The sequence below is a fragment of the Thunnus albacares genome, chromosome 13 (genome assembly GCF_914725855.1).
Source record: "Thunnus albacares chromosome 13, fThuAlb1.1, whole genome shotgun sequence".
In the NCBI taxonomy this organism is placed as follows: domain Eukaryota; kingdom Metazoa; phylum Chordata; class Actinopteri; order Scombriformes; family Scombridae; genus Thunnus; species Thunnus albacares.
The window spans coordinates 9,715,688-9,740,521 of record NC_058118.1 but is presented as its reverse complement, the minus strand read 5'-3'; the positions used below and the strand labels follow the sequence as shown (position 1 = coordinate 9,740,521).

At 38.0% G+C, this 24,834-nt stretch overlaps 1 protein-coding gene across 13 annotated transcripts in view; it reads right to left on the bottom strand.

The window, feature by feature from the left end:
* Positions 1-658: 658 nt before the first annotated feature.
* Positions 659-24,834, bottom strand: part of msi2b (musashi RNA-binding protein 2b) — a 260,618-nt gene continuing 236,442 nt past the window's right edge. For 3 of the 13 annotated variants that reach the window (XM_044369996.1, XM_044369998.1, XM_044369991.1), the window contains 3 exons: positions 15,187-15,366; positions 11,105-11,259; positions 659-6,556 (listed from right to left, as the gene is read on the bottom strand). In XM_044369996.1, coding sequence (XP_044225931.1) covers positions 6,512-6,556; positions 11,105-11,259; positions 15,187-15,366 — 380 coding nt within the window. In that variant the 3' untranslated portion in view covers positions 659-6,511. Of the gene's footprint in view, positions 6,557-7,642; positions 7,714-11,104; positions 11,260-15,186; positions 15,367-24,834 lie in introns of all 13 variants that reach the window. The other 10 variants (XM_044369999.1, XM_044370001.1, XM_044370003.1 and 7 more) reach the window with 6 other exon arrangements.

Below are 24,834 nucleotides of genomic sequence, written 5' to 3'. Positions count from 1 at the left end.
GTGTGTGTGTGTGTGTGTGTACCACTGTTGGGCTCTAGAAGGCCTGTCATGCAGCAGCCTGTTTACTCATCTACTCATCACATCCTCAGCCGTTTACACAGTAAGCCTCAGCTAATATTAATGCTCTCAATGTGATACCGCTGATGGAAAATAAACCACTGGTAGATGCCGTACCTTTCCTGAAAGCGCTGCATCTCAAACGCTGGGAGAGACCACTGAGGGGCAGCAGAATTACATGCCAGGCCTTGTTTGTTCCCCAAATGCATCTTAGTATAGTGCTCTGAATCTATTAATCCTGCTGACTTATGAGTGACCTCGAAGGATCCCGGTGTGTCGACAATGCTGAGTGTGTGGTCGAGTGAAAATGTGGAATGAAAAAAACCTCGTTGTTTGTAAAAGAATAAATAAATAAATAAACGGTCCTGCCCCTCTGTGCAGCCGAGTGTCCGGTTATGGGATGTCAGCAGATGCTAAACAGTATGGAAAGTGAATGCCTCTTGATGTGATGGTTCACTACGTTATTACACGTGATACTGAAAATGTTGAGATAAATATTATCAGGTTTACTCAGACAACAGTGACACAATCAGATGAAATCTTTCCATCTTTAGCAAATATATTACAAAAAATAAAAATACAACGAAACAGTGAAAACAAGTAATATAACAATTCAGTTTATTTTATTTATTTTCCAGACAGACACATCAATTTCTGGACCACAGTAGAGGATGGAAACCTTTCACAGACATTTTTTTGTCAATATTATTATTTGAAAATACAAATATAAAATTAGACTTTCCACATTTGATATGTGAGAGACCCCCATCCAGTATTATTATTATTATTTTTTCTTTTTAGTATATTTTACAACAGGGCTTAAGCAAGCCATATGATAACCTGAAAGATGCTTTCAGATGTCAGTCAAGTCTGTCTGTCTCTCGCCATAAAAAGTCGGTTAACATAAAAAAAAGGGGCAAGTGTTAGGAATGGGCAGACAGCAGTGAAGAGAGCTCTGTGCTCAGCCTGCAGAAACACGGAAGCACAGCAGAGCCTCACACTGCCATCCATGCAGTCTGAAGAGCTTCCAAGCTCCCCTCTAGGCCATGCAGTCTGCTCCAAACTCTCGTGTTGTTGGTGAACATAAGCTAATAATGACACTTCGACTATATGTACCTGGGTTTAGCTGTTTGAGGAATATATCTGTATACAGCTGAGGTCTCCAGTCTAATATTGTTCAGACAAGTTTAAATGAGGGCTGAGTGAAAATTGCAAATATATATTCATCTATACACATATATATATTGCAATTGTGTGTATATATTTAGCAATGAGCATGGGTGAGATGGCGATGGTTTGGACTGAAGGGGAAATTCACCCTAAAAAAACACAGTATTTCTGTCACCTTAGATGAGTTCAGTCTGAATTTGTGAGCATGAACAAATCTTTGTTATATCCTGAAACAAGAGAATGGACACTATAAATGGTGAGAGTCACTTTGTGGACTGGGAGACTAACTTTGTGGTCACTGTGACTGTATCCAGTATCTCTCAGAGATAAGGGCACATTGTCTGGTTTAAAAACCATTAGCACCACTATGAATAAGCCTCTTTTGGGTATAAATGCTCAAGAACATTCAATGAGCCTTCAAAGTCAGTCTAATTCACTGGAAATGGAGCAGAGCCTGAAACAGTTGTTCATATTCATAAAACAGATTCAAATCCAAGATGACAGAAATATGTGTGTGTGTGTATGTGTATGTGTGTGTGTGTGTGTGTGTGTGTGTGTGTGTGTGGTTTCAGGGTGGGATTTCCCAGAGCGGATGGGATAAATTGTTTGGCCATTGCCTAGCACTTGCCTCAAGATTCAAGTTTAAATGGATACGGTAGTACACTACAAATGTCAACACCTTCCAGGTTGACTTTTTTTCTTTTTTGATTATTTTTCTTAAACCAAGTCCCCTCCCCTCTCCCCGAATGGATAAGCTAGTCTACTAAGATGTGTAACATTCATCAGCTGTAAACTGCTGTCAGTTTGAGATAAAATGAAATTACAGCAACAGAGCCATGCTACCTTAAAGTCCAAGCTACAGGATCACAAAACAATAGGGGAGTCCATTTTTGTATTATTTAAGGGAAAATGAGCCATTTCAAGTCTTATTTTTTTCCAGTGGAAACAGTTAATAATAGTCTGAGAGCCATCAGACGCTGCAACAGTGAAAAAAAAACCAAAACTATATTTTCTACTTGTTGCACTGTTATTTGTTTTTTTAGATGAAATGGCAACACAACTGGAACCAACTACAGCTCCTAATGAGCTTCTTGTATCGGTTCCTAGGTGGCATTTATTATTTAATAAAATATTCAGATTAATAAATTCAAAGGAAAACGCTGCAAATGAAGAGGAGGAACACTTTCTTTTATCCTGTCGGAATAAAACTTAACTAAGTTGATACACTTAAATGCTTTGATTCTTGTTATATTTATTGTTTTTCTACTATTGAGATATTTTTAACACTAAAATGTGCAAATGAGGCGACATTTTTTGAACAGAAGCATTAATACCTGGGACATGTTTTTAAATTAATTCTTGTTTAGCTTTCCTTAGATTTTTAAAATACACTTTGGGGAAAATACTGTATTTTTTCTTTTCCAATGTGATCACTTTACAATAAAGTTGAATATTATTTGACTTGCTAAACATGTGGGAATTAGCTACTTTTGGGATGATTTGTCTATTTGCCTAGTTTTAAATAACCTAATTGATTCATTGGAATAATTTGTCGATTAGCGTCACTAACAAAGCTGCCATTACTGTACATACAGTATCTCATTTGACAGTCTATACTGGATGAGGAGAATGAATAGACACTAATGTTGTTTATTAATGTGACATTATTCAATTTTAACACCCCACAAGGCAAAATAAACGAAATAACTGATATAAAATGTGAATTATCTTTAATTGAAATCATTTAAAAAAAACCAGCTCAATCTGCTGTTGGAGTGTGCACACAGCTTGAGCTGGGAAGTTGAATTGGCTTTACAACAGATTTGTTTTAGTTTCAAACAGGCACACAGCTGCTCCTGTATAAACTCTGGATGTCCTGTGGGACCTTTTGAGGAAACTGCACTTCAGTCATTTAAATCTGAAGTTGTAATATGTGTAGTTTGTCTCTGATTTAGCTCAGCACTCACATCAGGACATGAATTTAACCATCTATTAATCAGCCTCCAAATGCAGCCCAACCTGTAACACCTGCTAATATTCCTTTTAAAGTCAGAGGTTTTCTGTTTCGTGGAGTCTTTTTTACTCTTACAGTAATGCTTCTATAATGACTAATGTGTGAACACCATTTATAACGATTTAAAACAAAAACTAGTGCCCAGGGTTTAAGATTTAAAAATATTAATGAAAGTTTTGAGAGAAACAAAAGTCTGAATAAGATTAAAATCAGTATTATCTAAAAATAACTATGCCAGAGGCATCTGGGATATTTCCAAGGTGTACAAACATTAAAAGATATAACAGATAAAACAGCACTATGACTGATATCATGACTATAGTGGTCATCATTGGTATGTCACTTAAAAAAATATTAAAGTTTTCTTTTTTTTTTTTTTTTTTACATAAAATCGTATTCATGATTATAGCTTGTGTCCCTCTTTAAAAAAAACCCAAAACAATCAAAAATAAAAGTTTTGCATATCTAGCATTAGCATTTAAGGTAGTATGGCACACCCCTTTTAAAACATTCAAGGGTGGGGATCCAAATAATGCCTTGTGTACAATTCCATCTTACAGCAACGGTTTCTCTGTTGTTCATCCATGAGAGCTTTGGTTAGCTGAAACCATGTGAGAGTGGTAAAACCAACATAAAACATACAGGGAATAAATTACAATGAACCTCTAAACAAAATAATTGTCTGCAAATATATCTGAATAACATGATCATTTAGAGAAAGGTCTATCTTGACTGGTCCTAAATCCACTATTCACTACAAGTATTATATTAATGAGTCCTATATAACATCTACTTGTAATTACAGGAGATAGAAAAAGAGCGCGAGAGGGAGAGGGGTAAATATGAGAGAAAGGAGAGGTAGAGCGAGGGAGAACAACAAAGAGCACTACACTGGTATCAAAGACAGCACTCTGTTTACAAGTTAACTGTGATTTCTTTACACACTAATGAAATACATGAATGATCAACAAAAGATAGTAGGGTTTCTGAGGATGGGGAATGGAAAGAGAGAAAGCAATGGATGCACAGTACATTTTAATAGTATATTACAATTATTAATATATAAACCACAAAGTATCAATAAAACTCTGATTAAACTTGAAATCAGCAAAGAAGCATCTTTCTTTTTTTTTTTTTTTATAGTTTTGTATTTCTTATTTTCTTTTACATTTGAACATTACAAGGGTATTTTTTTTTCTCTTTACTCTTTAAATTATTACTTGATCACACCTCCATATCATTTACTTTTAAAAGTATCCAGCATATTTCTTTACCTGGTTGTTTTGAAATTAAAAGTAATGAGACAAGAACTGGGTAAAATGAAAAACAACAAATACATCTGCAGCAGGTAAAGTATTTCAGAAGACACACCATTCATTCCATCAGTGACTTTAAAAACCGGACCGCACTCTGGAGCAGATTATTATTAATATTATTATTATTATTAAATGTTTGTCATGAGTGAAATCATTAACCACACATACTGTGTAAAACCTGGTGCAGCGACAGATAGTGAATAATTCAGTGTCATCTTTTGACCCTGTATAAATACCTTTAGATGAGTCATGGGTCTAATATATAAAGAAATCCAAAGGCGTTGCCTCAGTACACTGCGACATGTCAGTTACTATTTCCCAAGCTGTTAACTCACCTCAGAACTTTGAAGCGTTTGTCTAGTTTAGAATACATTAACCCCAAAAAATCCTTCATACTATCCCAAAGCACAGGGCCGTTTTTAAAAAGCCAACATATACATGTGCAAATAGGAAATGGCCTGTACTTTACTACTCACAGTGCAATGATTACTCGCTTTATTACCTTTCAGTGTTTTCATTTATTTTGCCACTTAGAATAAATTAAACCTGCCAATGATTTCCAACGATAGAACTCACAAGGCTGAGGTATGGTATCAAAATGTTTACTTTCCTAATTCATTCAAAAAAGAACTGATTCAGAGAACAAGCGTTACATAAAAGGCTCTCGCACAGAGCCCAGATATTGTGTTCCAAAAATGAATCAGGAACAAGCAGGATGTAACCAACAGTAACATACGACTAACAAGATCCTCTCAGGAGTATAAAAGTGTCAGGATGCACAGAGCACTGTAAAATGCCTGGTTCAAGTTCTAATCTTCACATCTAAGTACAGTGTGCTTTGGATTAAATCATCTTTTTTTTTTTTTTTTTTTACCTCTCTTTGAAATGATACTGATATCTTAACAGTTAGACAAAAGATACCAATCAGGATCTTTTTTTTTGTATTATTATTATTATTATTTGTTAAAACTGTGTTGACTTAACTCACTGGTTGTAAATTTGCTGGTATGACACTTGTAAAATTATTCAGCTTCGGTATTTACAGAGCAAGTGTGTTCTGTGTTTGTCTCCGGGGTCGTTACCGTCTTCCAGCAGAAAAGTAGAATAATAAGTGTTTACAGCTTTTTCTTCTATTCACACGCTATAACATGTTCTTTGACACACCATCACAAAAATATGCTATTCTCTCACTGAGTTGGTTATATGCAGTGACTGGAATAATATGTACAGCTACATTTCTTTTTCTCAAGTTTGAATTCACAATGTAGTTATATGAAATTTGTTATAGCATATATATATATTTCTAAACAACAAAAACAACACTTATAAAAAAGGACCATAAAAATATTGGAGTCCTCTTTGTATTGCCCAAAAATAGGTAATTATGGTTAACAATGAGACATCACAAGAAATAAAACAGCTACTAAGATTTATTACTTAGATACCCTCTTAAAATTTTCCTTAAACTTGATTATTTTTTTTCTGCGAGTCTTTCCACACTGACTTTCCTTTTTTTTTTGTGGAAAGACTGAATGCAACATCCAATCGTTTTTCCTTTTACACTAACCGATACAAAGATGAAGACATGACTTGCAGATATTCTTGGCTATGACCCCCGTACTGTAAGTTCAAACAAAATCCATTTACACAAATATACTATAAGATAAAATAAAACGACACAAAATCAAGGTTGAACTAAAATGACTTCCTAAAAACTAATCAAAACAAAAAGCTAACAGAGGAAGGAAATAGGTGGATGAAATCGACGTGAAACATCATACCAAACCAGGTTGTAAAGTTATAGGAGGTTTGGGATATAGTACAGCAGTTGTTATTTTTCTGAGATGACTAACGTTTTCTTTTCTTCTTCATATGGTTCCGACTTTTCGTCCTTTTTGCCTGGGTGACGCTGTAGTGCTTGAAGTTGGATAGCATCACCTGCACACAAAGCCAATTAGAAACTTCGTCCTGTCTTTCCTGGGCCACCAGATATACTCTGCTGGGTGATAAAGAAAAAAAAAAAGGATGATGAGAGCATTAGAATCAGTTCAATTCATATCCATAATGTACTCTAAGAATAATTGTGAAATTTAATGACAGAAATATGTGGTTATTAAAAGAAATTCCAAATAAAATATTTTGGAATTAGCCCACATAACACAGATTTGAAAGAAATATTCATTAATTACAGCAGGTCCAAACTTACTGTGGCTGCAGGCATGACATGACAAGTACACATGATTACAGTAAAGGACACTCTATTTAACAACTTGGTTAGCGATCATGCTCGTACATGTGGAGTCAGATTGCAGATGTGATAACATCTTTTTTTTTATAATGCTCAGATCGCTTAGCTCTAAATTAGCTGGAAAACCAATTACAATTTAAACACATGTGTGCACAAATGAATAAATTCAACACGCGTCACACATCGTATCTACAAAGTACAACACTAAAAGCTCTTCTAGGCGTTTTCAAAGGGGCACAGTGTTAGCAATAAAGATGTAATGCAGTGACATTTACTGTTTGAGAAATACTTCATGATTCAAAGCTAGTAAGAAGTTTGGGATTTTAGACTTGTTGAAGTCATGGAAGTGAAAGGGTGGGACGGCAGCTCTGCCCTTAGAAAAGCAGAGCTGAGGTCATGTAATGACATCAAAAACATCAAAAACTGGTGTGTGACATACTGTATGGTTGACATAAGGTTGGCACTAGTAAAATATATGGAGGACTATTTCAGGATGACATCATTTTAAAACGTTAATAAGAAAAGAAGCAAGAAAAACTGACAGAACTGGTAGTATGTGTGACTGCGTGACTTAAGTATTAATATTTCTTAAGTCACACGAAGGAATTGACCATGATTACATTTCTTGATATTAAAAAATCTTCTCTACCATCTTTATTGTTCACACATCAAACAGTCCACCTCTCTCACAGCTCTTGATTTGCGCAGAGATAAACTTTCCTGCCGCACTTTACTACCAGCTCTGTCACTCTGAGGAGGTGAATAAACAACCAATAATGCCATGAACATATATTAGAGAGAGAGTGATAGAAAGGCACAGTAAATAAAATGCAATACCTCTGATGAGATGGCAACCGGCCACCTGCTCAATGGTATCCATTTGTAAAAGCTGTCGCAATCAACGGGCCCTAAAAGTGTACAGTTAGTGCTTTTGTCAGTATGCATTTCAAGGAAAGAAAAGTGAGTATCATGTCAACTTTTTCAGCTAGCATGAATGTGTACTTGATTCAGTTTGATCACGTTCAGTAGCAGAGCGGCAGACTATTGTCACATATATTAACACAGATTTGTTCCATATTCTTGTAATAGAGGAACAGAAGAACTCTACATTACTACAGGAAGTAAAACTCTTTTAATGGTTAAAAATGTTAAAATAGTTAGATATACTGTGTAAAGTATGTTTTTTAATCATTCAAGATACAGTAACTTCAAATCATTGTATTTTCTATACTAACACAGTACTCAGATTACAATAATCCTCAGCAGATAACAGTCGAAATAAAAATATGTGAAGGAAATAACATACACAGACGATCCCCATTCATGCTAACGTACACAAGTGATATAATCTGAAAGCACACTGAGAATAAAGAGCATAAACACCCCTCAGTAAGATCAGTGTGGTTTTGAGTATTGAATGGTTTTCATTATGGTGCTCAGTTATCAGGATACTGTGAGCGCCGCTGCTGACAGGTCTGTAGAAATCCTCAGATTCAAACACAACAGTGAAAAGAAAAGCACTTTCAACAGCGATTATCTGTCTTTTATCACCTCAATCAACTAATTGCGCTCTAATTGTCTTGCATATAAAAACAGTTAAGTTCATTACTGCTTCTTCACAGTGGCTGTTTTGATATTGGCTAAAGGGATTAATAAAATCACTGGAGCGTAAGACCGAGGGACAAAGCGCTGAATCTGAAGTCACCCGTGAGGTTGTGACATGTGATGATCTTACATGTATTTAGTTGAACAGCAGCTCCGGTAGAAAAATGAATTATAAAGCACATTTTAGTTCTGAATCATTTCCTATTTTAATGTTCTGAATAGAGAGATCATCTCGCTGAGAGCAGAGTTAGAGACCTGCCGCATCACCTCTCTGCTTTATTACACGCTGTTTGATTCACTGGGTAATTCTGAAGTGATTTAGCACGTACGGTTGTATCACAGGCACAATCTGACTTTCTGTCAGGAAATCACAAAACCTGAGTTATATTTAGTAAAATTAATTCTTAACATTAAGAAAAAAAAACACAGTTTCATAAATGAAACCCTTCTAAAGTGTTTTAAGGTAAATATGATGAAAACCAAAACATTTGAATTCAGAATTTGTTGCGTTGAAAGACGTTGACACATTCTCTAACGCAGCACTAAACCACATGATGGTAACAAACTGTTGCTACAAATGGAAAATAATGGAAACAAATCGCCTCATTTCCATCTGTAAACTATCTGCTGGTAAATCTGCTTTGAAAATGAGCCAGCCTGGTCCTTCATAACAAATATTTTGCTTCCTACACGGAGACCAGCAGATTATGGCGGATAGCCAGTGGACCTAAAACAATTAATAAGAGAGGCTTTGCTTAGAAAGCAAAAAGCCAATAAAATGTATTTTTCTGTTAAGCTCTGTTTTTGTTTGGATATCATAAATCAATTACACATACTTGCTTCAATTAAAATGAGCTATTTGCACATTTGCTCCAGTTGACACTATCCCACACCGACAATGCATAACTACTACTTTATAAGTCTCACATTCACTTCAGCTTTGCTAAACTCTTTTAAAATGTGCTATCTCTCAGAAAAGAGATGCACAAAATGCCTCAACTGCAATGTTTGCAATGATTTAAAAACCTAATGTTTGACACAGTTGCATACCTAAAGGCAAAATCATAAAATAGCAGGACCACACGAAATGATGAATCAATTTAAAATATACAAAACATAACTACCAAATAATTTCTCACACAGCTAAAAAAATACCACCAAAAAACCTCAAATCAATCTTTCTTGTACTTTCTGGTTTCTGTCGTAGGAAGTTCAAGTTAATGACTATAAAGTTTGGAGAGGGTGTCTTCACCCTGTAGTCTTGCAGTGCTTGCTTTCAGTGCTAATAGGCTTGTTGTTATCCCACCTCAGTAAAGCCATGCATTAATTAGCTTCTTTCAGAAAGCAGGTGTTGTTTTCATAACCTATACTGTGTCAGTCAGTTCAGTCATGTAAAACAGTACAAACATGCCCCACCAAGCCGAGCAGTGAGTCTACGAGCTTAGCCCTGCTGCATCTCGTCGGGGGCCGTAAAATTCAAATGGTAAAATTTTAGATTCATTATTCAGAGAGGTCCGAGGTAGAAGAAAGTAAACAAAGAGCTGATTGAGTCTTCTGTTGGAGAGCTTGCGCTCCGTCCCTTCATTCAAGGTCTTGAAAATGAGAATCTTTGGCCTACTTGGCCTCAATAAGCTTGGTGCCGAATTTAAAATTTCTTATCCACAAAGGTCACCTGAAATTGGCTTCACCTGCTATAATGTTGGAAAAGCATTCTGGGAAAGAGGATCCATGTTCAATTATTTCAACTTCCTGTGAATCACTTTAAGATAATCTCTCCTTATTTTAGATTTGGGTTTACAATTTTTCTTAAGCGCCACTGTATGGCCAGGCGACGTCCTCTTTGTCAAGAACACAGGGGTCAAGACCTTCCAAGCGTTTTTCTAGTGGCTTCTTTGTGATTACAGTGGGAGCAAGAGGCAGGATTATTAACAGGTAGCTGCACATAAACTAAACTGACACACACAGCAAAACCGACATCTGAGTTCATCCACAAAAGCCTGGAGACATAGTCAGACTCTTTGTTATTGTCACCTCTACAAGGCCTGCTAGTCTATGAGTTGATGTGGCAGCCGGCAGCTAACTGATCAGTGAAAGGAAATGTGCAACAGCACCTGGCTGAGCAGCTACACCTGTACAAGGACACTGACGGAGACAAAATCTGCTTGGAAGCAGTGTCCTAGTGACGGAGCAAACCCAAGCTCTGGGACAGATGGGTTTCTAAAAATAAAGGGAATTTGTTCTGTGAAGGTGACACAGGGTCCGAAGTGAGGTGATTTGTGCAACAGCTAAGGGGAATAAACATTTGCATTTGACACAGATAACTTTCAGAGCTAAGATGGGGTTCACCCTGATGCACCAAAATGCTTATGGGACCTCTGACCTCAATGAAAGTAGAGACATTTCTGCAAAGAAACTATCTAAACTCTTGGACTGCACTGAATGTTACTTCGTGCTTGCAATTACTAAGAGGCAGGTGCTGAAAAATGATAAACTCAGAGTATAACGTCCTATGATTAGTTAATTCTACTGTTTATAATAAAAAATGTAGCGTTGAATTGTTTTACAGAGCTTGACAATCACATCAGCGTGCATTGGCTTAGTGTCTTATTTTAGTGGTGGTTTTCTGACACAGACAAGGCAGTTTAGGTCAAGGTGCGGTCGGAAACGATGGAAAGTCTGCATTTGAGTACTCACTGTGATGCTGGGGCCAAACCCAGAGCCAGGCTGAGGGCTAGCAGCACTGATGTAGTTGCCCACAGCTGAATCCTGGCTGCTAGGTCCGTACAGGTCAGCCACAGGCCCTGGACTGTTAGCACCGGGGAAACCTCCGGGCCTTGAGGGGTTGGTGCCTGCATACAAACACAACAGGGAGCAGAGCAGCTCAGAAACACCCAACAAACATCAGCACCATTCTCATCTCTTACTGACTCGCTATGACTCAAATGGACACGTTTAAATCAGAAGAACACATTACTGGATTCATGTTTGTCTCAAAGGACTTATTGTTCATATTTCAGGTATAAGATAAATGCTGCTTATAAAACAACATATTCAATTTCAAAATCTTTTTTAAAATCTGTTGCAATCTGGTGCAGGATTTTGGTTTAGTTTATTTTAAAAAAACAAAAACAAATTAAGGGTGAATCCAGTATGATATTCTAAATATAATCTACATGCTGTGTGTATTATGCATAGGAGTAACATTCACTTTGTATAATCATGCACAACACAAAACAAGCACACTGCTAGAAATACTTCCACCATGCTAATAAACTAGTAAGGTTGCAGTGTAAATGTTGCCATGCAGAATGTGAAGGAGTACTTGTAAAAACAACATCGGCTGTTGAATAAGAAGAGTGACACAGTATTATCATATCAAGGATGTGAGATTTCACATTTGAGGTACTTTATGCTTTATAATTCCTAGATACCAGCAAAAACCTACTAAAAAAAAATATATACTCTCAATACTGTTTTCAGCTCTGTGTTTCAGCTTTTCAGTCTGCCGGAGTAACTTCAGGCGTTAAGCAAAAGAGTTACATGAGACGAGAGAAGGAGGCATAAGGGGGAAATATAAAAGCTTGACCCGAAGTCATCTGCAGGTCCAAACTCGGGGGGATAAAAAAGAAATACTGTACATGACTTACCACCTTTGCCCTGTGAGTAAGAGCAACTCAGACTAATAAAATGTCTTTTGAAAATCCAGATGCCTACTAAAGGCCAATAACACTGGCAATACAGGGGGAAAAAAACAGCCGGGGAGAAAGAAAAATGTGAATCTCTTAACAGCAATCTCCTCTGCTGTCAGCTTCACATAACCCTCTGTCTCACCCTTATTCACAGACAGACTGCGAAAAAAAACTGTACAGCTGCATTAAAAAGAAAAATCTTCCGACCACAGGAGCTGCTCGATCTTGTGTATATATGAGCTCATGAACCCTGTGATGCCTGAGAGGAAATCTCTGTATACATGTAAGGGAAAATACAGTGCAGTTGCAGTACATCCAATGTGTTGATGTAGATACACATGAAGCATATAAACTACATCATCGTCACCTTGCTTAACATATCACTGCTCCATCTATCAAAGCTATATTAGACAGGTTAGATCGATTAGAAACACCTGAAAATATACTCTAGATATTCGTGTGTAGTGCTCTGTAGAAAAATGAAGCCATCTAACTAAATACACATCGAGTGGAGTTGACACTGCTGTTAAACTGTAAGGACTTGAAACAGTGAGCAGCTAGGGCTCTTATCTTGCCTGCACAGCCCCCCAGTAGGCTGGCTTATTATATAATTAAGGATTTTTTCAGTTGAAATGGCAATCCTCATTTCCTGTGACTGGTGATTTTTATTAGAGTGTGGCGCACCCCTCTCCATGTGAAACTGCTTTTTTTTTTTTTCATTTAAATATAGAGGCTGCATTTGTTCTTTAGCTTTGGGAGCAAAACAATCCCGAGTGTAATGTGGGTCAGAATGTTGTTCAGAATAATGTCCACTATAACACTGACTAGTGTGTTACTATTCATTTTTTTATTTTGGTTTTGGAGTCTTTTTAAACTATGCTGTAGGTTTTAGTACTAAGATACACTGTGACTGAAAGGATAAAAAACGACAGCAGAGAAAATCATGTGATGCTAGCACTTCTCTGCGTTAGGTACTTTGAAAGAAAAATGGAAAGACCTGAATTAATGAAAATCTACAGTGATGTCTTACTCTATACAGAACACTGCGCAGCACATTGCCTGCCTGTGTCTTCTAAGTTATATTTGTTTCACTTCTCTTTAATGTAGTGCTGAAGTACAGATGTAGGCAATGTGCGCAGGGAAAGCATTTATCTAAAGATTTGCCATCAAACTGCATATGGACACAGTCCTATTCTCCTTTTCAGGCTGAGAATCTGTGCAGCACGATCTTCATCTGTGGACTGAGCACTTTGTGAGGAGCAGGGCTGCTCACCGTAACGTTAACAGTGATGAAGTAATTAATGAAATATGGGTAATCTATGACCTCCACTAATCACCATCATAAGGCACCTAATGTACACAAAATGTAATTGTATTTTCTGAAAATCATGTATCCGTGCTTTTAACTGCTTTAAGCAAACACATCCGAATAACTTCAAATTCTCTTCATCTTTTCTTGGAAATGACACAAGTCCCTTTCTTACTCTTATATCAACTATAATATACTATACATCAACATGCTACCATCAGGCCTCTAAATCAACAAAGACAATGGCATTGGTGTGGATATATGCAGTGATGTCAAGCAGTAGGTAATCTTCCTGTGTCTGAAATAAAACTCTTCACACTGCTTAACAGATCTATAGGAAATAAAGAATAGGGTCAGCTGTTTGCAGTGTTGCCACACTTGAACAAGTGTTACGACAATATAAAACAGCAGGCCTACAAGAAACAGCACATCTGTGTAGTTGTCTCTATTCAATCTGTCTGTGTGTTTTTTTGCTATTTTTGTGCTAAAGTTTGCACAGACAGTCTCTAGGAAATGCCAACATCTGCCCGGGGCAGTGGGCCAACACTTTTAGTCATTAGGGGGAGGGTTGGACTATTGTCCAGCCTGCTAGGGCCATCAGCAGCTCCCACACTTACTTTATTAATGCAAAAGGATAAGAAGACAGCCTCTTCAATTTTTATTATTATTTGTTTTGTTACTATTACTGTGAAGTGGAGCTGGAGACGCAGAAGTGAAGGCACACGATTCAAGCCCAGCAGGGGCACACGAGTCTCCAGAGACAAGGAAGCTAACCACTGTGTGTAGGTGTCACCAACAACAAGACGCATTTCCCACACTGCATGACGGCATTCCACTAAACTGCACTTCCTTTATTTATAACTTCCTTTGATAACATAAATATTGGTGGTACGTCATGTCAGTGAAAACATGATCATGATCATTATCAGAAGAAAAATAAAACATAGAAATATTTTTGTATTTAAAAAAAAAAAGGTTAATTCTGAAGACTACTGTATGCTCTCAAAGAAATTGCATTCGATAATAAAGGTTTTTAAGCATTGCATGCAGGTAATGAAATGTCAATGTGTGGTGTATTTGACTTGTCGGTGGGATCTCATCCCCGGCTTTTGAAAGCTATGATTATATAAGGTAGACAAGAGAACATCAGAAAAAGCACAAAAGATGACGTTTCGCAGAGTAATGGCTGTATTATGCAAAAATGTTGTCTATTAAGTGTTCAACATCGTACAGCATTTCTAAAGCTTTCCTAGTCAGACTTTCACACACTAATAACAAGAGCAATCATTCTTACATTTAAAATGCTCGGCTAAAAAAAAAAATGACACTCACTTCCGACACGTACTCACTCCTTTGCTATTCAAAATTCAGATAAACCTGAGCTCTGTTAGAGAGGCCAGTGTATTCTCTGACATCATCAGTAGTTACTTTGCTCACATGCAAATGAAGGATTACATTCTCTATGTGTTGGCCCCTTATGTGCAAGCAGGGGCTGGAACATAACTTCACAAAGAAACAGAAAATCTACATTAAAAATTGAAAAAGGAGGAAAAACATGCAATGCTATTTTGTCAGCAAGACGTTTATATATGTATGTATTTTTTTTCTTTTGAAGGGGGGGATTTTTTTTCCTTCATTGACAAAAGCAAGAGAAAATGTAAAAAAAAAAAAAGAAAAAAAAAAGAAACAATAATAAATTAGACCATCTGCATGGAATAATGTCATGAATCAAACTGAAAAGTCCAAAACGTGGATGAGATAGATGCGCATATACAAACCTGGGTTCTTAAATTGATCCGGGCTGTGTAGGTGCTGGAGGGGGGAGTTGCAGGCGGAGGTGGCATGCTCACTGTGCAGCATCTGAGCCGCTTGGGGCCCCAGGGAGCCATAGTCAGCAAAGGAGCAGGGCCCCCCCCTCTGGTCACTGGGCGCAGAGTAAAACCCATAATCGGGGAGGCCTGGGAGATACAGTATAGGGTGGGGAGGGGGAGGGGACTCCATCATTGTGGAAATAAACTTTTTCATTGTCAAAGTCAATGTCCAGATTTGTTGAGCATAGCTTGTTGGTGTGTTACACCGTTTTTAGTTGACATCCTTGCGTTTTGTCTGCTTTAATTGGCCCTCCCTGCCCTCCCTCCCCAGCAGCTCCTGCCATGTGGCCAGGCCCCCCAGACATATGGTCCATGTTTGATACGCTCAGCTGTATCATATACACTAACTCTACAATTATGGATACATACTATCTCTGCCTGAAAGGACACAAGTAAGACCTCCTCAATTTACTCTAATGCTTTGACTTGATTCAAATGGACCAATAACAATAAATACAAAATATACATTAAGGCCACAGCTTTCATATTTTGGTTTTTGCATAATTGACCTGTGTCCCCCATGTTTTCTTGCAATCATTAAGAAGTGAGATGAAACTGAAGAATCATTAAAACACAGGTCAATACATTTCTTATTTCAAACGTCGACATACCTGAAGGAAGCTTGAATGAAAGAAACACAAAGCGCACCAATCAATAATTAATTTAAAGCCTCTTTTTTGACCAATAGCAACAGATGATAAGGTTTGTATGTGAATGACATACAGAGACATTCATGTTTATTGATGATAGGCATTCTGAAGTGCACTGAGTACTCTAAGCACGCCTCAGATCGGCCTCTTCGAATGATTCTCTCTTTGACACAGATGGTGGATTATCAACAGTTTAGAAATTGTCATTCAGCAATAAGTCGTGCTGACATTTATTGCTTGTCCTCTTAATCTGAGACAAGCTGCTCTTATAAAGAGTGCAATTAAAAGAAACTGCTCCTTCTCACACCTCTTTGATAACAGAGTTAATCTACTCAGGAGGGACTGAGATTGGTGACACCGGCTTTTCCATGGTGGGTTTCCCCTGCTGTGTGTTTGTTTTTTTATTTGGGTCCTGGAGCGAACAGCCATTCAAAGCCACTTCACCTCAACCCATTCAGAGTGAGACAGTCCACTTCTGCCAAATGGAATGTAAGCACCAGCCATGTTTCTCCGCCAATGCTTTTTAGCACTCTGATCTCACCACTTGTGGGCTGTCTGCCCACTCATCAAATTATAGGCTCCAAATACGGCAGGCTTCCCACGTACGTCACATAATGCCTGACACATTGAACAAAGCTCAAGAACCAATCATTCCATTTAGTTCACTTAGACAAATGTCACAGAAAATTGATTGGCCTTGCTAATGAGGAAAACTGGATCAATGGAATAATTATAGTGGCGGGAAAAACATTTGACAATAGCACAAACCATGTTATTGGGAATTCATAAGGAAGACATACCAAATGTGTCACCAGTTTAGAACAATGAAGAGACTGGAACCAAGCAGTCATTACTTTCCTTTTTCTGATACTTTCACTTTGCCTCACTAGTGAATAGAATTCAAACCATTTGCAAAATTCACTTTCATACAATTTGTAACTGACTCAAAAAATGATTGAAAATGAATCTTAAAAGATCTAATGTCATCTAGGTAAAAGTGAAGTAAAATGAGTTTTTTATTCATGAAACAAGAATATGTGTCTGATTTGTATGATGCAGACTGAAGATTATTATTATTATTATCAGTATTAATACCAAGCCCACATGAAACTATGACTATTCAGTCAAAACATTATTAGAAGCAGATTACTGAAGAGGGTGTAGCTTAAAAATTAGGTGGGAATAAGGCTGCAATTAGTAACTAAACTACATTACAGAAAGCATTAATCTCATGACGTCATTTGGACCATTAATTAATGACTAAGGACAATAAGCACTGGCACTGAGCATAAGCACTGAGCTGGAACTCACTTCAAATCTATAAACAATCAGATATTGGACAGCGCTTGGCATTGTTTGGTGAGTGCTGTCATAAATATACTGCATATTGTACAATAAGTATTTGTTCTACTGAAGTGACATCCTACATTTTATAGCCTGATATGGAAATTTGAGGCATTTTCAGACACTACATGCCGCTGCATTGTCTACAGGCAGAGTGTGGCAGGCTCCAGTAAGAAACAGGCCTGATGCAGGCAGCTGGACAAGAGTACTTCTCAGACACTCATCCACAAACATGCAAGCACACATTCTCAAAGCCATATATTTTCATCAGTGGCTATCTGATCTGTTATGCAGGATGAGACTGGGCAGAGTGTGCCCACAGCTGCATTAGTATCACCGATCACATCACTGTGCCTCAGACCGTCCCACTATTAATATTCACACAATCTATCCAGAACAATGGGCCTTTCTTGGACTCCTTTTTTTCCACTGGCCACTAATTGGATGTAATTACTCATCTACAAAACAAATGAGCGTGCTGAGGTTGCCTTGGAGACTAGATCAGGGGACCCAGCAGTGCGAATCATTCGCAGGGCTTCATTTATACTGATAATTATCTCCCCTACCCCCACCCTCTTTCCCTTCTGCCCTCAGTGACCAAAGCTGGCGGCGAGGCGATGGAGAGGGGAGTGTCTAGCAGTCATCTGCTACTGACATCATCGGGGTGGCTCTCTTTAAGTGGATAAATGCCCTGCTCTCGTTCCCACTTTGCCAGGTGACTGCCTTTAAGGAGGAATCACAAACCTTGAAAGTACTGCTGCTCTTCTTTTCGCTAGTTGGAAAATAGAACTAATCATGCTGATGATAAAATATAGTGCCACGCTCCCCGGCCTGTTGGGACTTCAGGATGTGAAAAATATTTTCATAAGTTCGCCAGTGTTCTGCACCAAGTTTCCTCATTTTAAATCCCACAGAAATTTAAGATACTAACTAACACATACACACTTTTGAAGAAACGATCCCTAATTCAAATATTAACAAAACAGCCGCCAAATCAGTAAAATTAGAAACACTGTTGGTAACCGCTATTGCTCTCAAATTGATTGACAGGTCTGTTAATACAGGGACTGACACTATACAACAATAAAACCTGTATTTATATTTTCTGATGCTGCTGAAGGATTACTAAAACTAGTAATCTTTGCAAACCCATCAGTTAAAAAGGCCTTTAGTTTGAATTCTGATCATCAACAAAATAAGTTGACTCTTTAAACATGAATATTCCTGTTATTTCTACAGTAGTGAATAGGGAATACAGGGAATTGGGGAATATAAAAATCTATTACCAAAAGTTATTTTCATTCCGGCGAGGAATGATTTTTCATGCAGTCACTCCTCCCTTTCCCTCGCGGCGCCAGTGAGATTCCTTGGTGGCCATCAAACCACATCACTCTACAGAAGATGTCAATAAACCTGACATGCTGCTTCTCAAATTAGCTTTGAATTTTAGAGCTACCATAATTAGCTTTTCCATTTTCACCAATGTCATTTAAAAATAGCGTGAAAGAAACTAACAGCTCTTTTGCTGTCTAGCCTTGTTTTCACTTTCCATTTGAAATAATCTTTTCTGAATGAATGGCTGAGTAATTAACAGCACTAGACACCCTTTTCAGAGAGCACAGACATTTCATAAATAATACATATTTAATGTCTTGTCATTTTGTGTTCAGAGAAGCTTGGCTAATGAATTTTAACAGATGATTTCTTCTTGCATTTACTCACCCATACTCAGGCCTCTGTTTTTTTTTTTTAAACTTTTCATTTTATGCCTGCTTTTCCCTTTTCTTACTGTTCTTTCCAGTAATGGACAAACTCAACAGAGCTACTGATTAATATTTACCTTCATATCTTGGCTGGGGAGTGGTAGAGGGAAGTTTCAGAGGAAAGGAACGTGAACATGGAATCATGGGTAAAACTGTGTAGTAAATCAGTGCACACTAATTTGCTGCAGGGAAGCCCACACAGGCCACACTAAATGATTTTAATGCAGATTTTAACCTGTGTGGGTTCTAGGCTAGATGGGACTGAGAAAGGGCACTCAGTTATCGACAGTCGGCACAGATTATCCTATTGTGAGCGGGCTCAGAGCTGACAGCCATGGCCTTTTGGCTGGACACATTTTTTCAAACATGTCTGGTCAGGCTTATGTGGATTGAAGAAATCTAAGACTCACTAAGACTGAAATTTGAGAGTGATACCGGCTAAAGGTAATGATCATTAAGATACAGGGAGAAGGAAAATATGATTGAACCGCAAGAGGAGTTGTGTTTACAGCAGTTCACTCAGACTTTGTATGTTGATGGATTTCTGAATCTTCTTACATCTTACAAAATTTAATTTAGAGGCTTATAAAACTGTATAAAATGTAAGCATGCATATACAAATTATATGAAATCTGTATGTAATTAAAAATGAGTAAAAACAACTCTTAAGTGCTGTATTTGGAAATAAAGCCACTTTCAAATACTAAAATAATGCAAATGAAGGATACAAAACATACTGTACTGTATGTCATAAATGAATTTAAAGGGCTGACAACAAAATATTTTACTCCCATTAAGCCATCATTAAGTTTTCTTTGGAGAGTCTGTTATGTATGCAGCCCCTGGAGGGCAGAGTGGTGATGTCCCTAAAGGCCTGTGCCTGTAACCTCAGAGCATCTGCTACCCACAGCTGTGAGAGCCGCCGCTTCATGGTGAAAGCGCAAAGGGACACTTTGCCCTCCCCGATGTGTCACATCTTTCCCTGGGCCTTAGACAAAAACCCAAGCAGGATGGGCTTGGCATGCCTGCTCATGTTATTTTGCAGCAAATACATGTAAAGCGCTTCTGGCCCCAGAGCTGAGCTCTGCAGATTAGCATCTGGGACAAATAGACCTGAGCTCACTAAGAGCCAGATTGATTAAGCCCAGTGCACACAGCCAATCCTGGTCTCCTCTCGGGCACTGCTGAAGATCACAGAGCTTGTTGGGAGGAAATTGATAATGATCTTAATTTGGAAATGTCTGTCACATGACTTTCCTTCTTTTCATTGGTGAAGGAAAAAGAGGTAGGAGAAGAAGTGAGATGAGTAAAAGAGAGAACAGAACAAAGAAGCTCAAGAACTAACTAAAGGGAGAATCAGGTTTTAATAAATGTGAAGACCATCCTGAACCCCGATGTAACTGGCAGAAACACCCCTGTAATTTACACTGCAGTCCAATTTCAGCACAACACTGACCACAGCCAACTCTATTTCAGTTTTGAACACGAGTCAAATCAGACATACTGTACATAACAAGTACCTAGACCTCTAAAAGCAGCTGAGTGGGTCTTTGTGTACACCGCAGGTAAAGCTGAGATCTGAGACTGACATTTGAGCTTAACAGGAAGCTCAGAGGGACTCAGGAAAACACTCAACCAGAGTAGACTGGGACCTGTGAAGTTCCCTGGACTGTCAGAATCATCTTCATCACTTGCATTTTCCTCTGTTTCTATCTGACAATGCTGAAGCACAAGATATTTCAGATAAGTGGAATTATGAATGAAAAAAACAAAACAATGACAACCAGCCTTATTTTAGATATTATTTCATTAGCTGGATATTCATAAAATGTGTTGAGAATTCTTTCTCCGTGTGTATATCAATATGTGAGTTGTTGCTGACATAAATGTCTAATATTAGCAGTCGGTTCATGAATCAACTACCTGTCAGTCTCAGTTAAAGCAGCAACTGCAGCTCATTTGTGCAGGTTCATCCTTCATATCAACAGCAGAAGTGGATTGTACATGCCCAAAATGCAGCCCAGATGCTGGTGCATGCATTAGTCATCTCCAGATTAGCAATTTCCTCCTTGCTGGCCTTACTATGCAGATGTTCAGCCCCTCCAACTGATCCATGATGTGACTGCCCTTTTCACCCTCCAGTGGCTCCCTGTAGTAGTTAAAATCAGGCTCTAAACTGTGATACCAACCTATAAAGTCAAACATGGGCCTGCACATCTCTACCTCCAGGCGATGGTACACTCTGTGCAGGGGCCAGATCTCTCTGATCTACTTCTTGCCTGGAGCCACAGTTTTTCAAATGGCATGACAAACGTACGTCAAGAGTAGTCCTTATTCCTGCACCTTAGTCAGTCCCTCCAGGATTTTGCAGAGATTTTTTTCGTGAAAAAATACTTCATGTTACATCAGCTTTTCTCAAAAATTGCATGCGATGCAATTTGCAAAGAAGAAGTGAGAAGAAAAAAAGTGAGATTTGAAAAAAAAAATTAGTTTGCCTCCACTTTTGTGTTAAACATTTGGAAATTGGTCTTTTGCAGTTATTTTCATTGGCAAATGAGAGAGTTTCACTTTATTCATTGTGTAATTTCACCTGAATGCACGATGCGATGATGTGTCACATTGGTTGTTTTGATTAGACTGACACAGGGAATGACACATTCACCATAAACCCTGTCACTTCTTGTTTTGCCATTTTGGCATTTTGTTTTAATGAGGAGAGGAGAGGTTGAAGAGCCTTGCTAACTGTAAATGAGGAGTTACTTTTGTTGATAAACCAAGTTTTGTTTGGAACGCCTGTGAATCCGACCCGGTTGCATACAATATCAATACAAAATAGAGGATATTGATGGACTTGTCGCAACTGTCCTTCCTTCTCATCACAAGGTCTGGACCTTAAACTTACGATGATATATTGATGTCAAAATCTTCCTGGTAGCATCTTTAATGTGGAGAAATTGCAGGGATTTTGCACAATTGCAACCCCCCCCGCAATATCTGCAGAGATTGGTTAAATTTGCATTAATTATTGTTATCGCAAGATCGCCACTTTCCTGGAGGGACTGCTTAGTGGTGCAACACATCCTCAAATACAGACCAAGGATCCATCTCTTCAAATAGTATCAAGACAGACACCACCTTACATTTTACTTTTAATAAATAAAACATGTTGGCTAAACTGTCCGACTAGTCACCACTGATTTGTTTTGTTTTTCCTACTGTGATAACTGGTACTCAAAATTGGAAACTTGTCAATGGTAACTAGCTTTCAAAACTTAAGTAACCTACATTTATTTGCAGTAAGAAAAGTATTCTATCAAGGCTCAAGTTCTATTAAACTCAAGGAAAAAAAAATATATGTAGGAAACATATTATTTAGCAAAGATGGTGCAGAGTCTACATCTTCACTAACTTTTTTTGTTATGCTACAAAACTATGACTAGGGTATAGTTTGCTGCAAGTGCCAGGTCACAGTGAGAAGTCCAAAATACACCTTGTCATCAGCAGTGGTCTGTCATAGAGAGGGGAAGTCAGCATGCTGTCATTTTGTCTGCTGAGATTTGGGAGTAGGGTGAAAGTGCCCTCAGTCAGAGATGGAAAAATGTCTACAAGTCTACAAACAAGCCTCACAGTGCACACAATATCTACACAAAAAGCTTTAGAGAAACACCAAGCAAACAAGAAATAGGGTTCAAATCTCAAAATATAATTTTAAACCAGAGATATCAAGTGATGCTTAAAAATTTGGTTTGGTTTTGAGTGCCAATTTAGGTGATACCCCACCACCACCCCTGCTTTCCTCTCATTGGGTCAAGGTAGACTTGATGTATATAATATTTGGTACTCTATGGAAACTGTAGGTGGAGTCAAAGCACAAAGAATCTACACTTATATCACAGATAAGGCTTTTTTTTTTTAAAAAAACAAAAACCATAGTTTGCACTAAAATCACAAAATTTAGCAAAAAATAAAACCACTAGAAATGCTATTCCTGTGTTGCTTTTGGGCTGAGTGTGCTGCAAATTAAATGGTAAGATAGGGCAGAGATGCAGACAATACACAGAGAGGAAGGTCAAGCCAAAACAATCTGTGTCCTCTGTTCTGTCTGTGTCTGTAGAATATAGAGAGAAGAGATCACTGAATGTATTAATCCATGCCGTATGTTATTAGCATCTCAAACACTTCAATAAATCAATTGATCCAGGTGTCCAGCTATTTTTTACTCTGTCCAAAAGCCACAAACCACAGGACTGCACCTGCGAGTCTTTTGTCTAGAGAACAGATCAGTTAATAATGTCTAAAAATAAAACAGGATACGGCTGATTTCCAGTAGTTATCAACCTACAGATATCTCAGTCAAATCAATTCATATTTCAGATTTTATTGCTATAATTGTGATAATATTCTTGCTTTGCAGGCATATAATGAGTAAGCACGGAAATTTCACTGAGTGATATTTTCCTGAAAACTGCCTCATGGCTCTTTAAGTACTCTAAAACAGGCCCATGATGTCACTGTTTACCACTCTAACCCTCCAGCCCCCCCTCCCCCTTCCCCTCACCCCCTGTTCATAATCATTTACTTGTCTCCCTTCCATTTGCAGCTGTCAGAATTAAACTGTACATAATGGTTGCCATCACGTCTCTTGCTTCCTGGCTGCTGCTAACCCCAAATCAACATTCCTGCTTCTTAGTGATGTTCATTGCAATTGTTGGGCAAACTGTTTGTTTTGAAAATGCAAAATCAAATAGCCTGATGTGAAAGAAAGAGCATCTGATTGGCTTCCAGTGTTCCCTCTGTTGATTTGAATTAAGTTCAAATGAGGACAGGTGGGTGTTTGTCTGTATGTGTGTGCATACGCGGGTAGTATGCATACACTACAGTCGCTTGTACTGTAGCTGTCTTTGTGTCCATGTGCAAGCGTCTTCAGGTGTCACAGCACATGACATCACACAGCAAGTGTCTATTGACTTTATTACTGTTTCTGGTAGTGACTGCACAAACCAGACAACATCTGAATTACAATTAAAACAGATTTTCTCTAACAGGCTTCTTATAGTATGTCTGATTAGGTAAGACACTCTTCACTAAAGCCCGGAGGCTGTGTGTTCAGTCAGGGGAGCTATTATTGACAGCTATTGAATGATCTACAGTCGTACGGGTGGAAAAAGCAGAATGTCTAAATGAAGCCGACAAGTCGATCAATGCTGTGTTAAAGACAGAAAGAAACTTGCACCCTGTTTCTGTAGCACGATTCTTGGCAGATATTCATTTGTATGTGAATATGGTGTGTACTGTAATATATGCAATATGTGGCATATGTGTATTATAAGTTAATGTCTAGGGGCATCCTACATACTAACACAGAGACGCTAACTAATACTAATATTTGAAATTTTGAACATTTGTATTTACTTATGGGCATACAAGTCCAAAAGCAGAGTAAGCTTCAATTTGTGTTGTAACTACATGGCAAACAATCATTAGTAAGGTTCAGGGTCATATTGCTTTACTCTCAAATGATCAGGTCTGACTGGATGGAAAAGTAAATGAGTAGAGTGGTAGAAAAGAAACAAAGGAATAACTACTACTGCTACTATTCAACAACCAGCAGCACAACTGGAACCACAATATAGGTTCAACATTGTCAAACTGCATATTTGGATGACTTTGATGACTAACCTGTTTTAAGGGACAATCCACCTCTGTATAAAACACTGTACGACTTGACGTTTTGCTATAACTAGGTTAGTTCACCATATATGGTGATCATAACATGTCATCATATCAAACTAGCCACT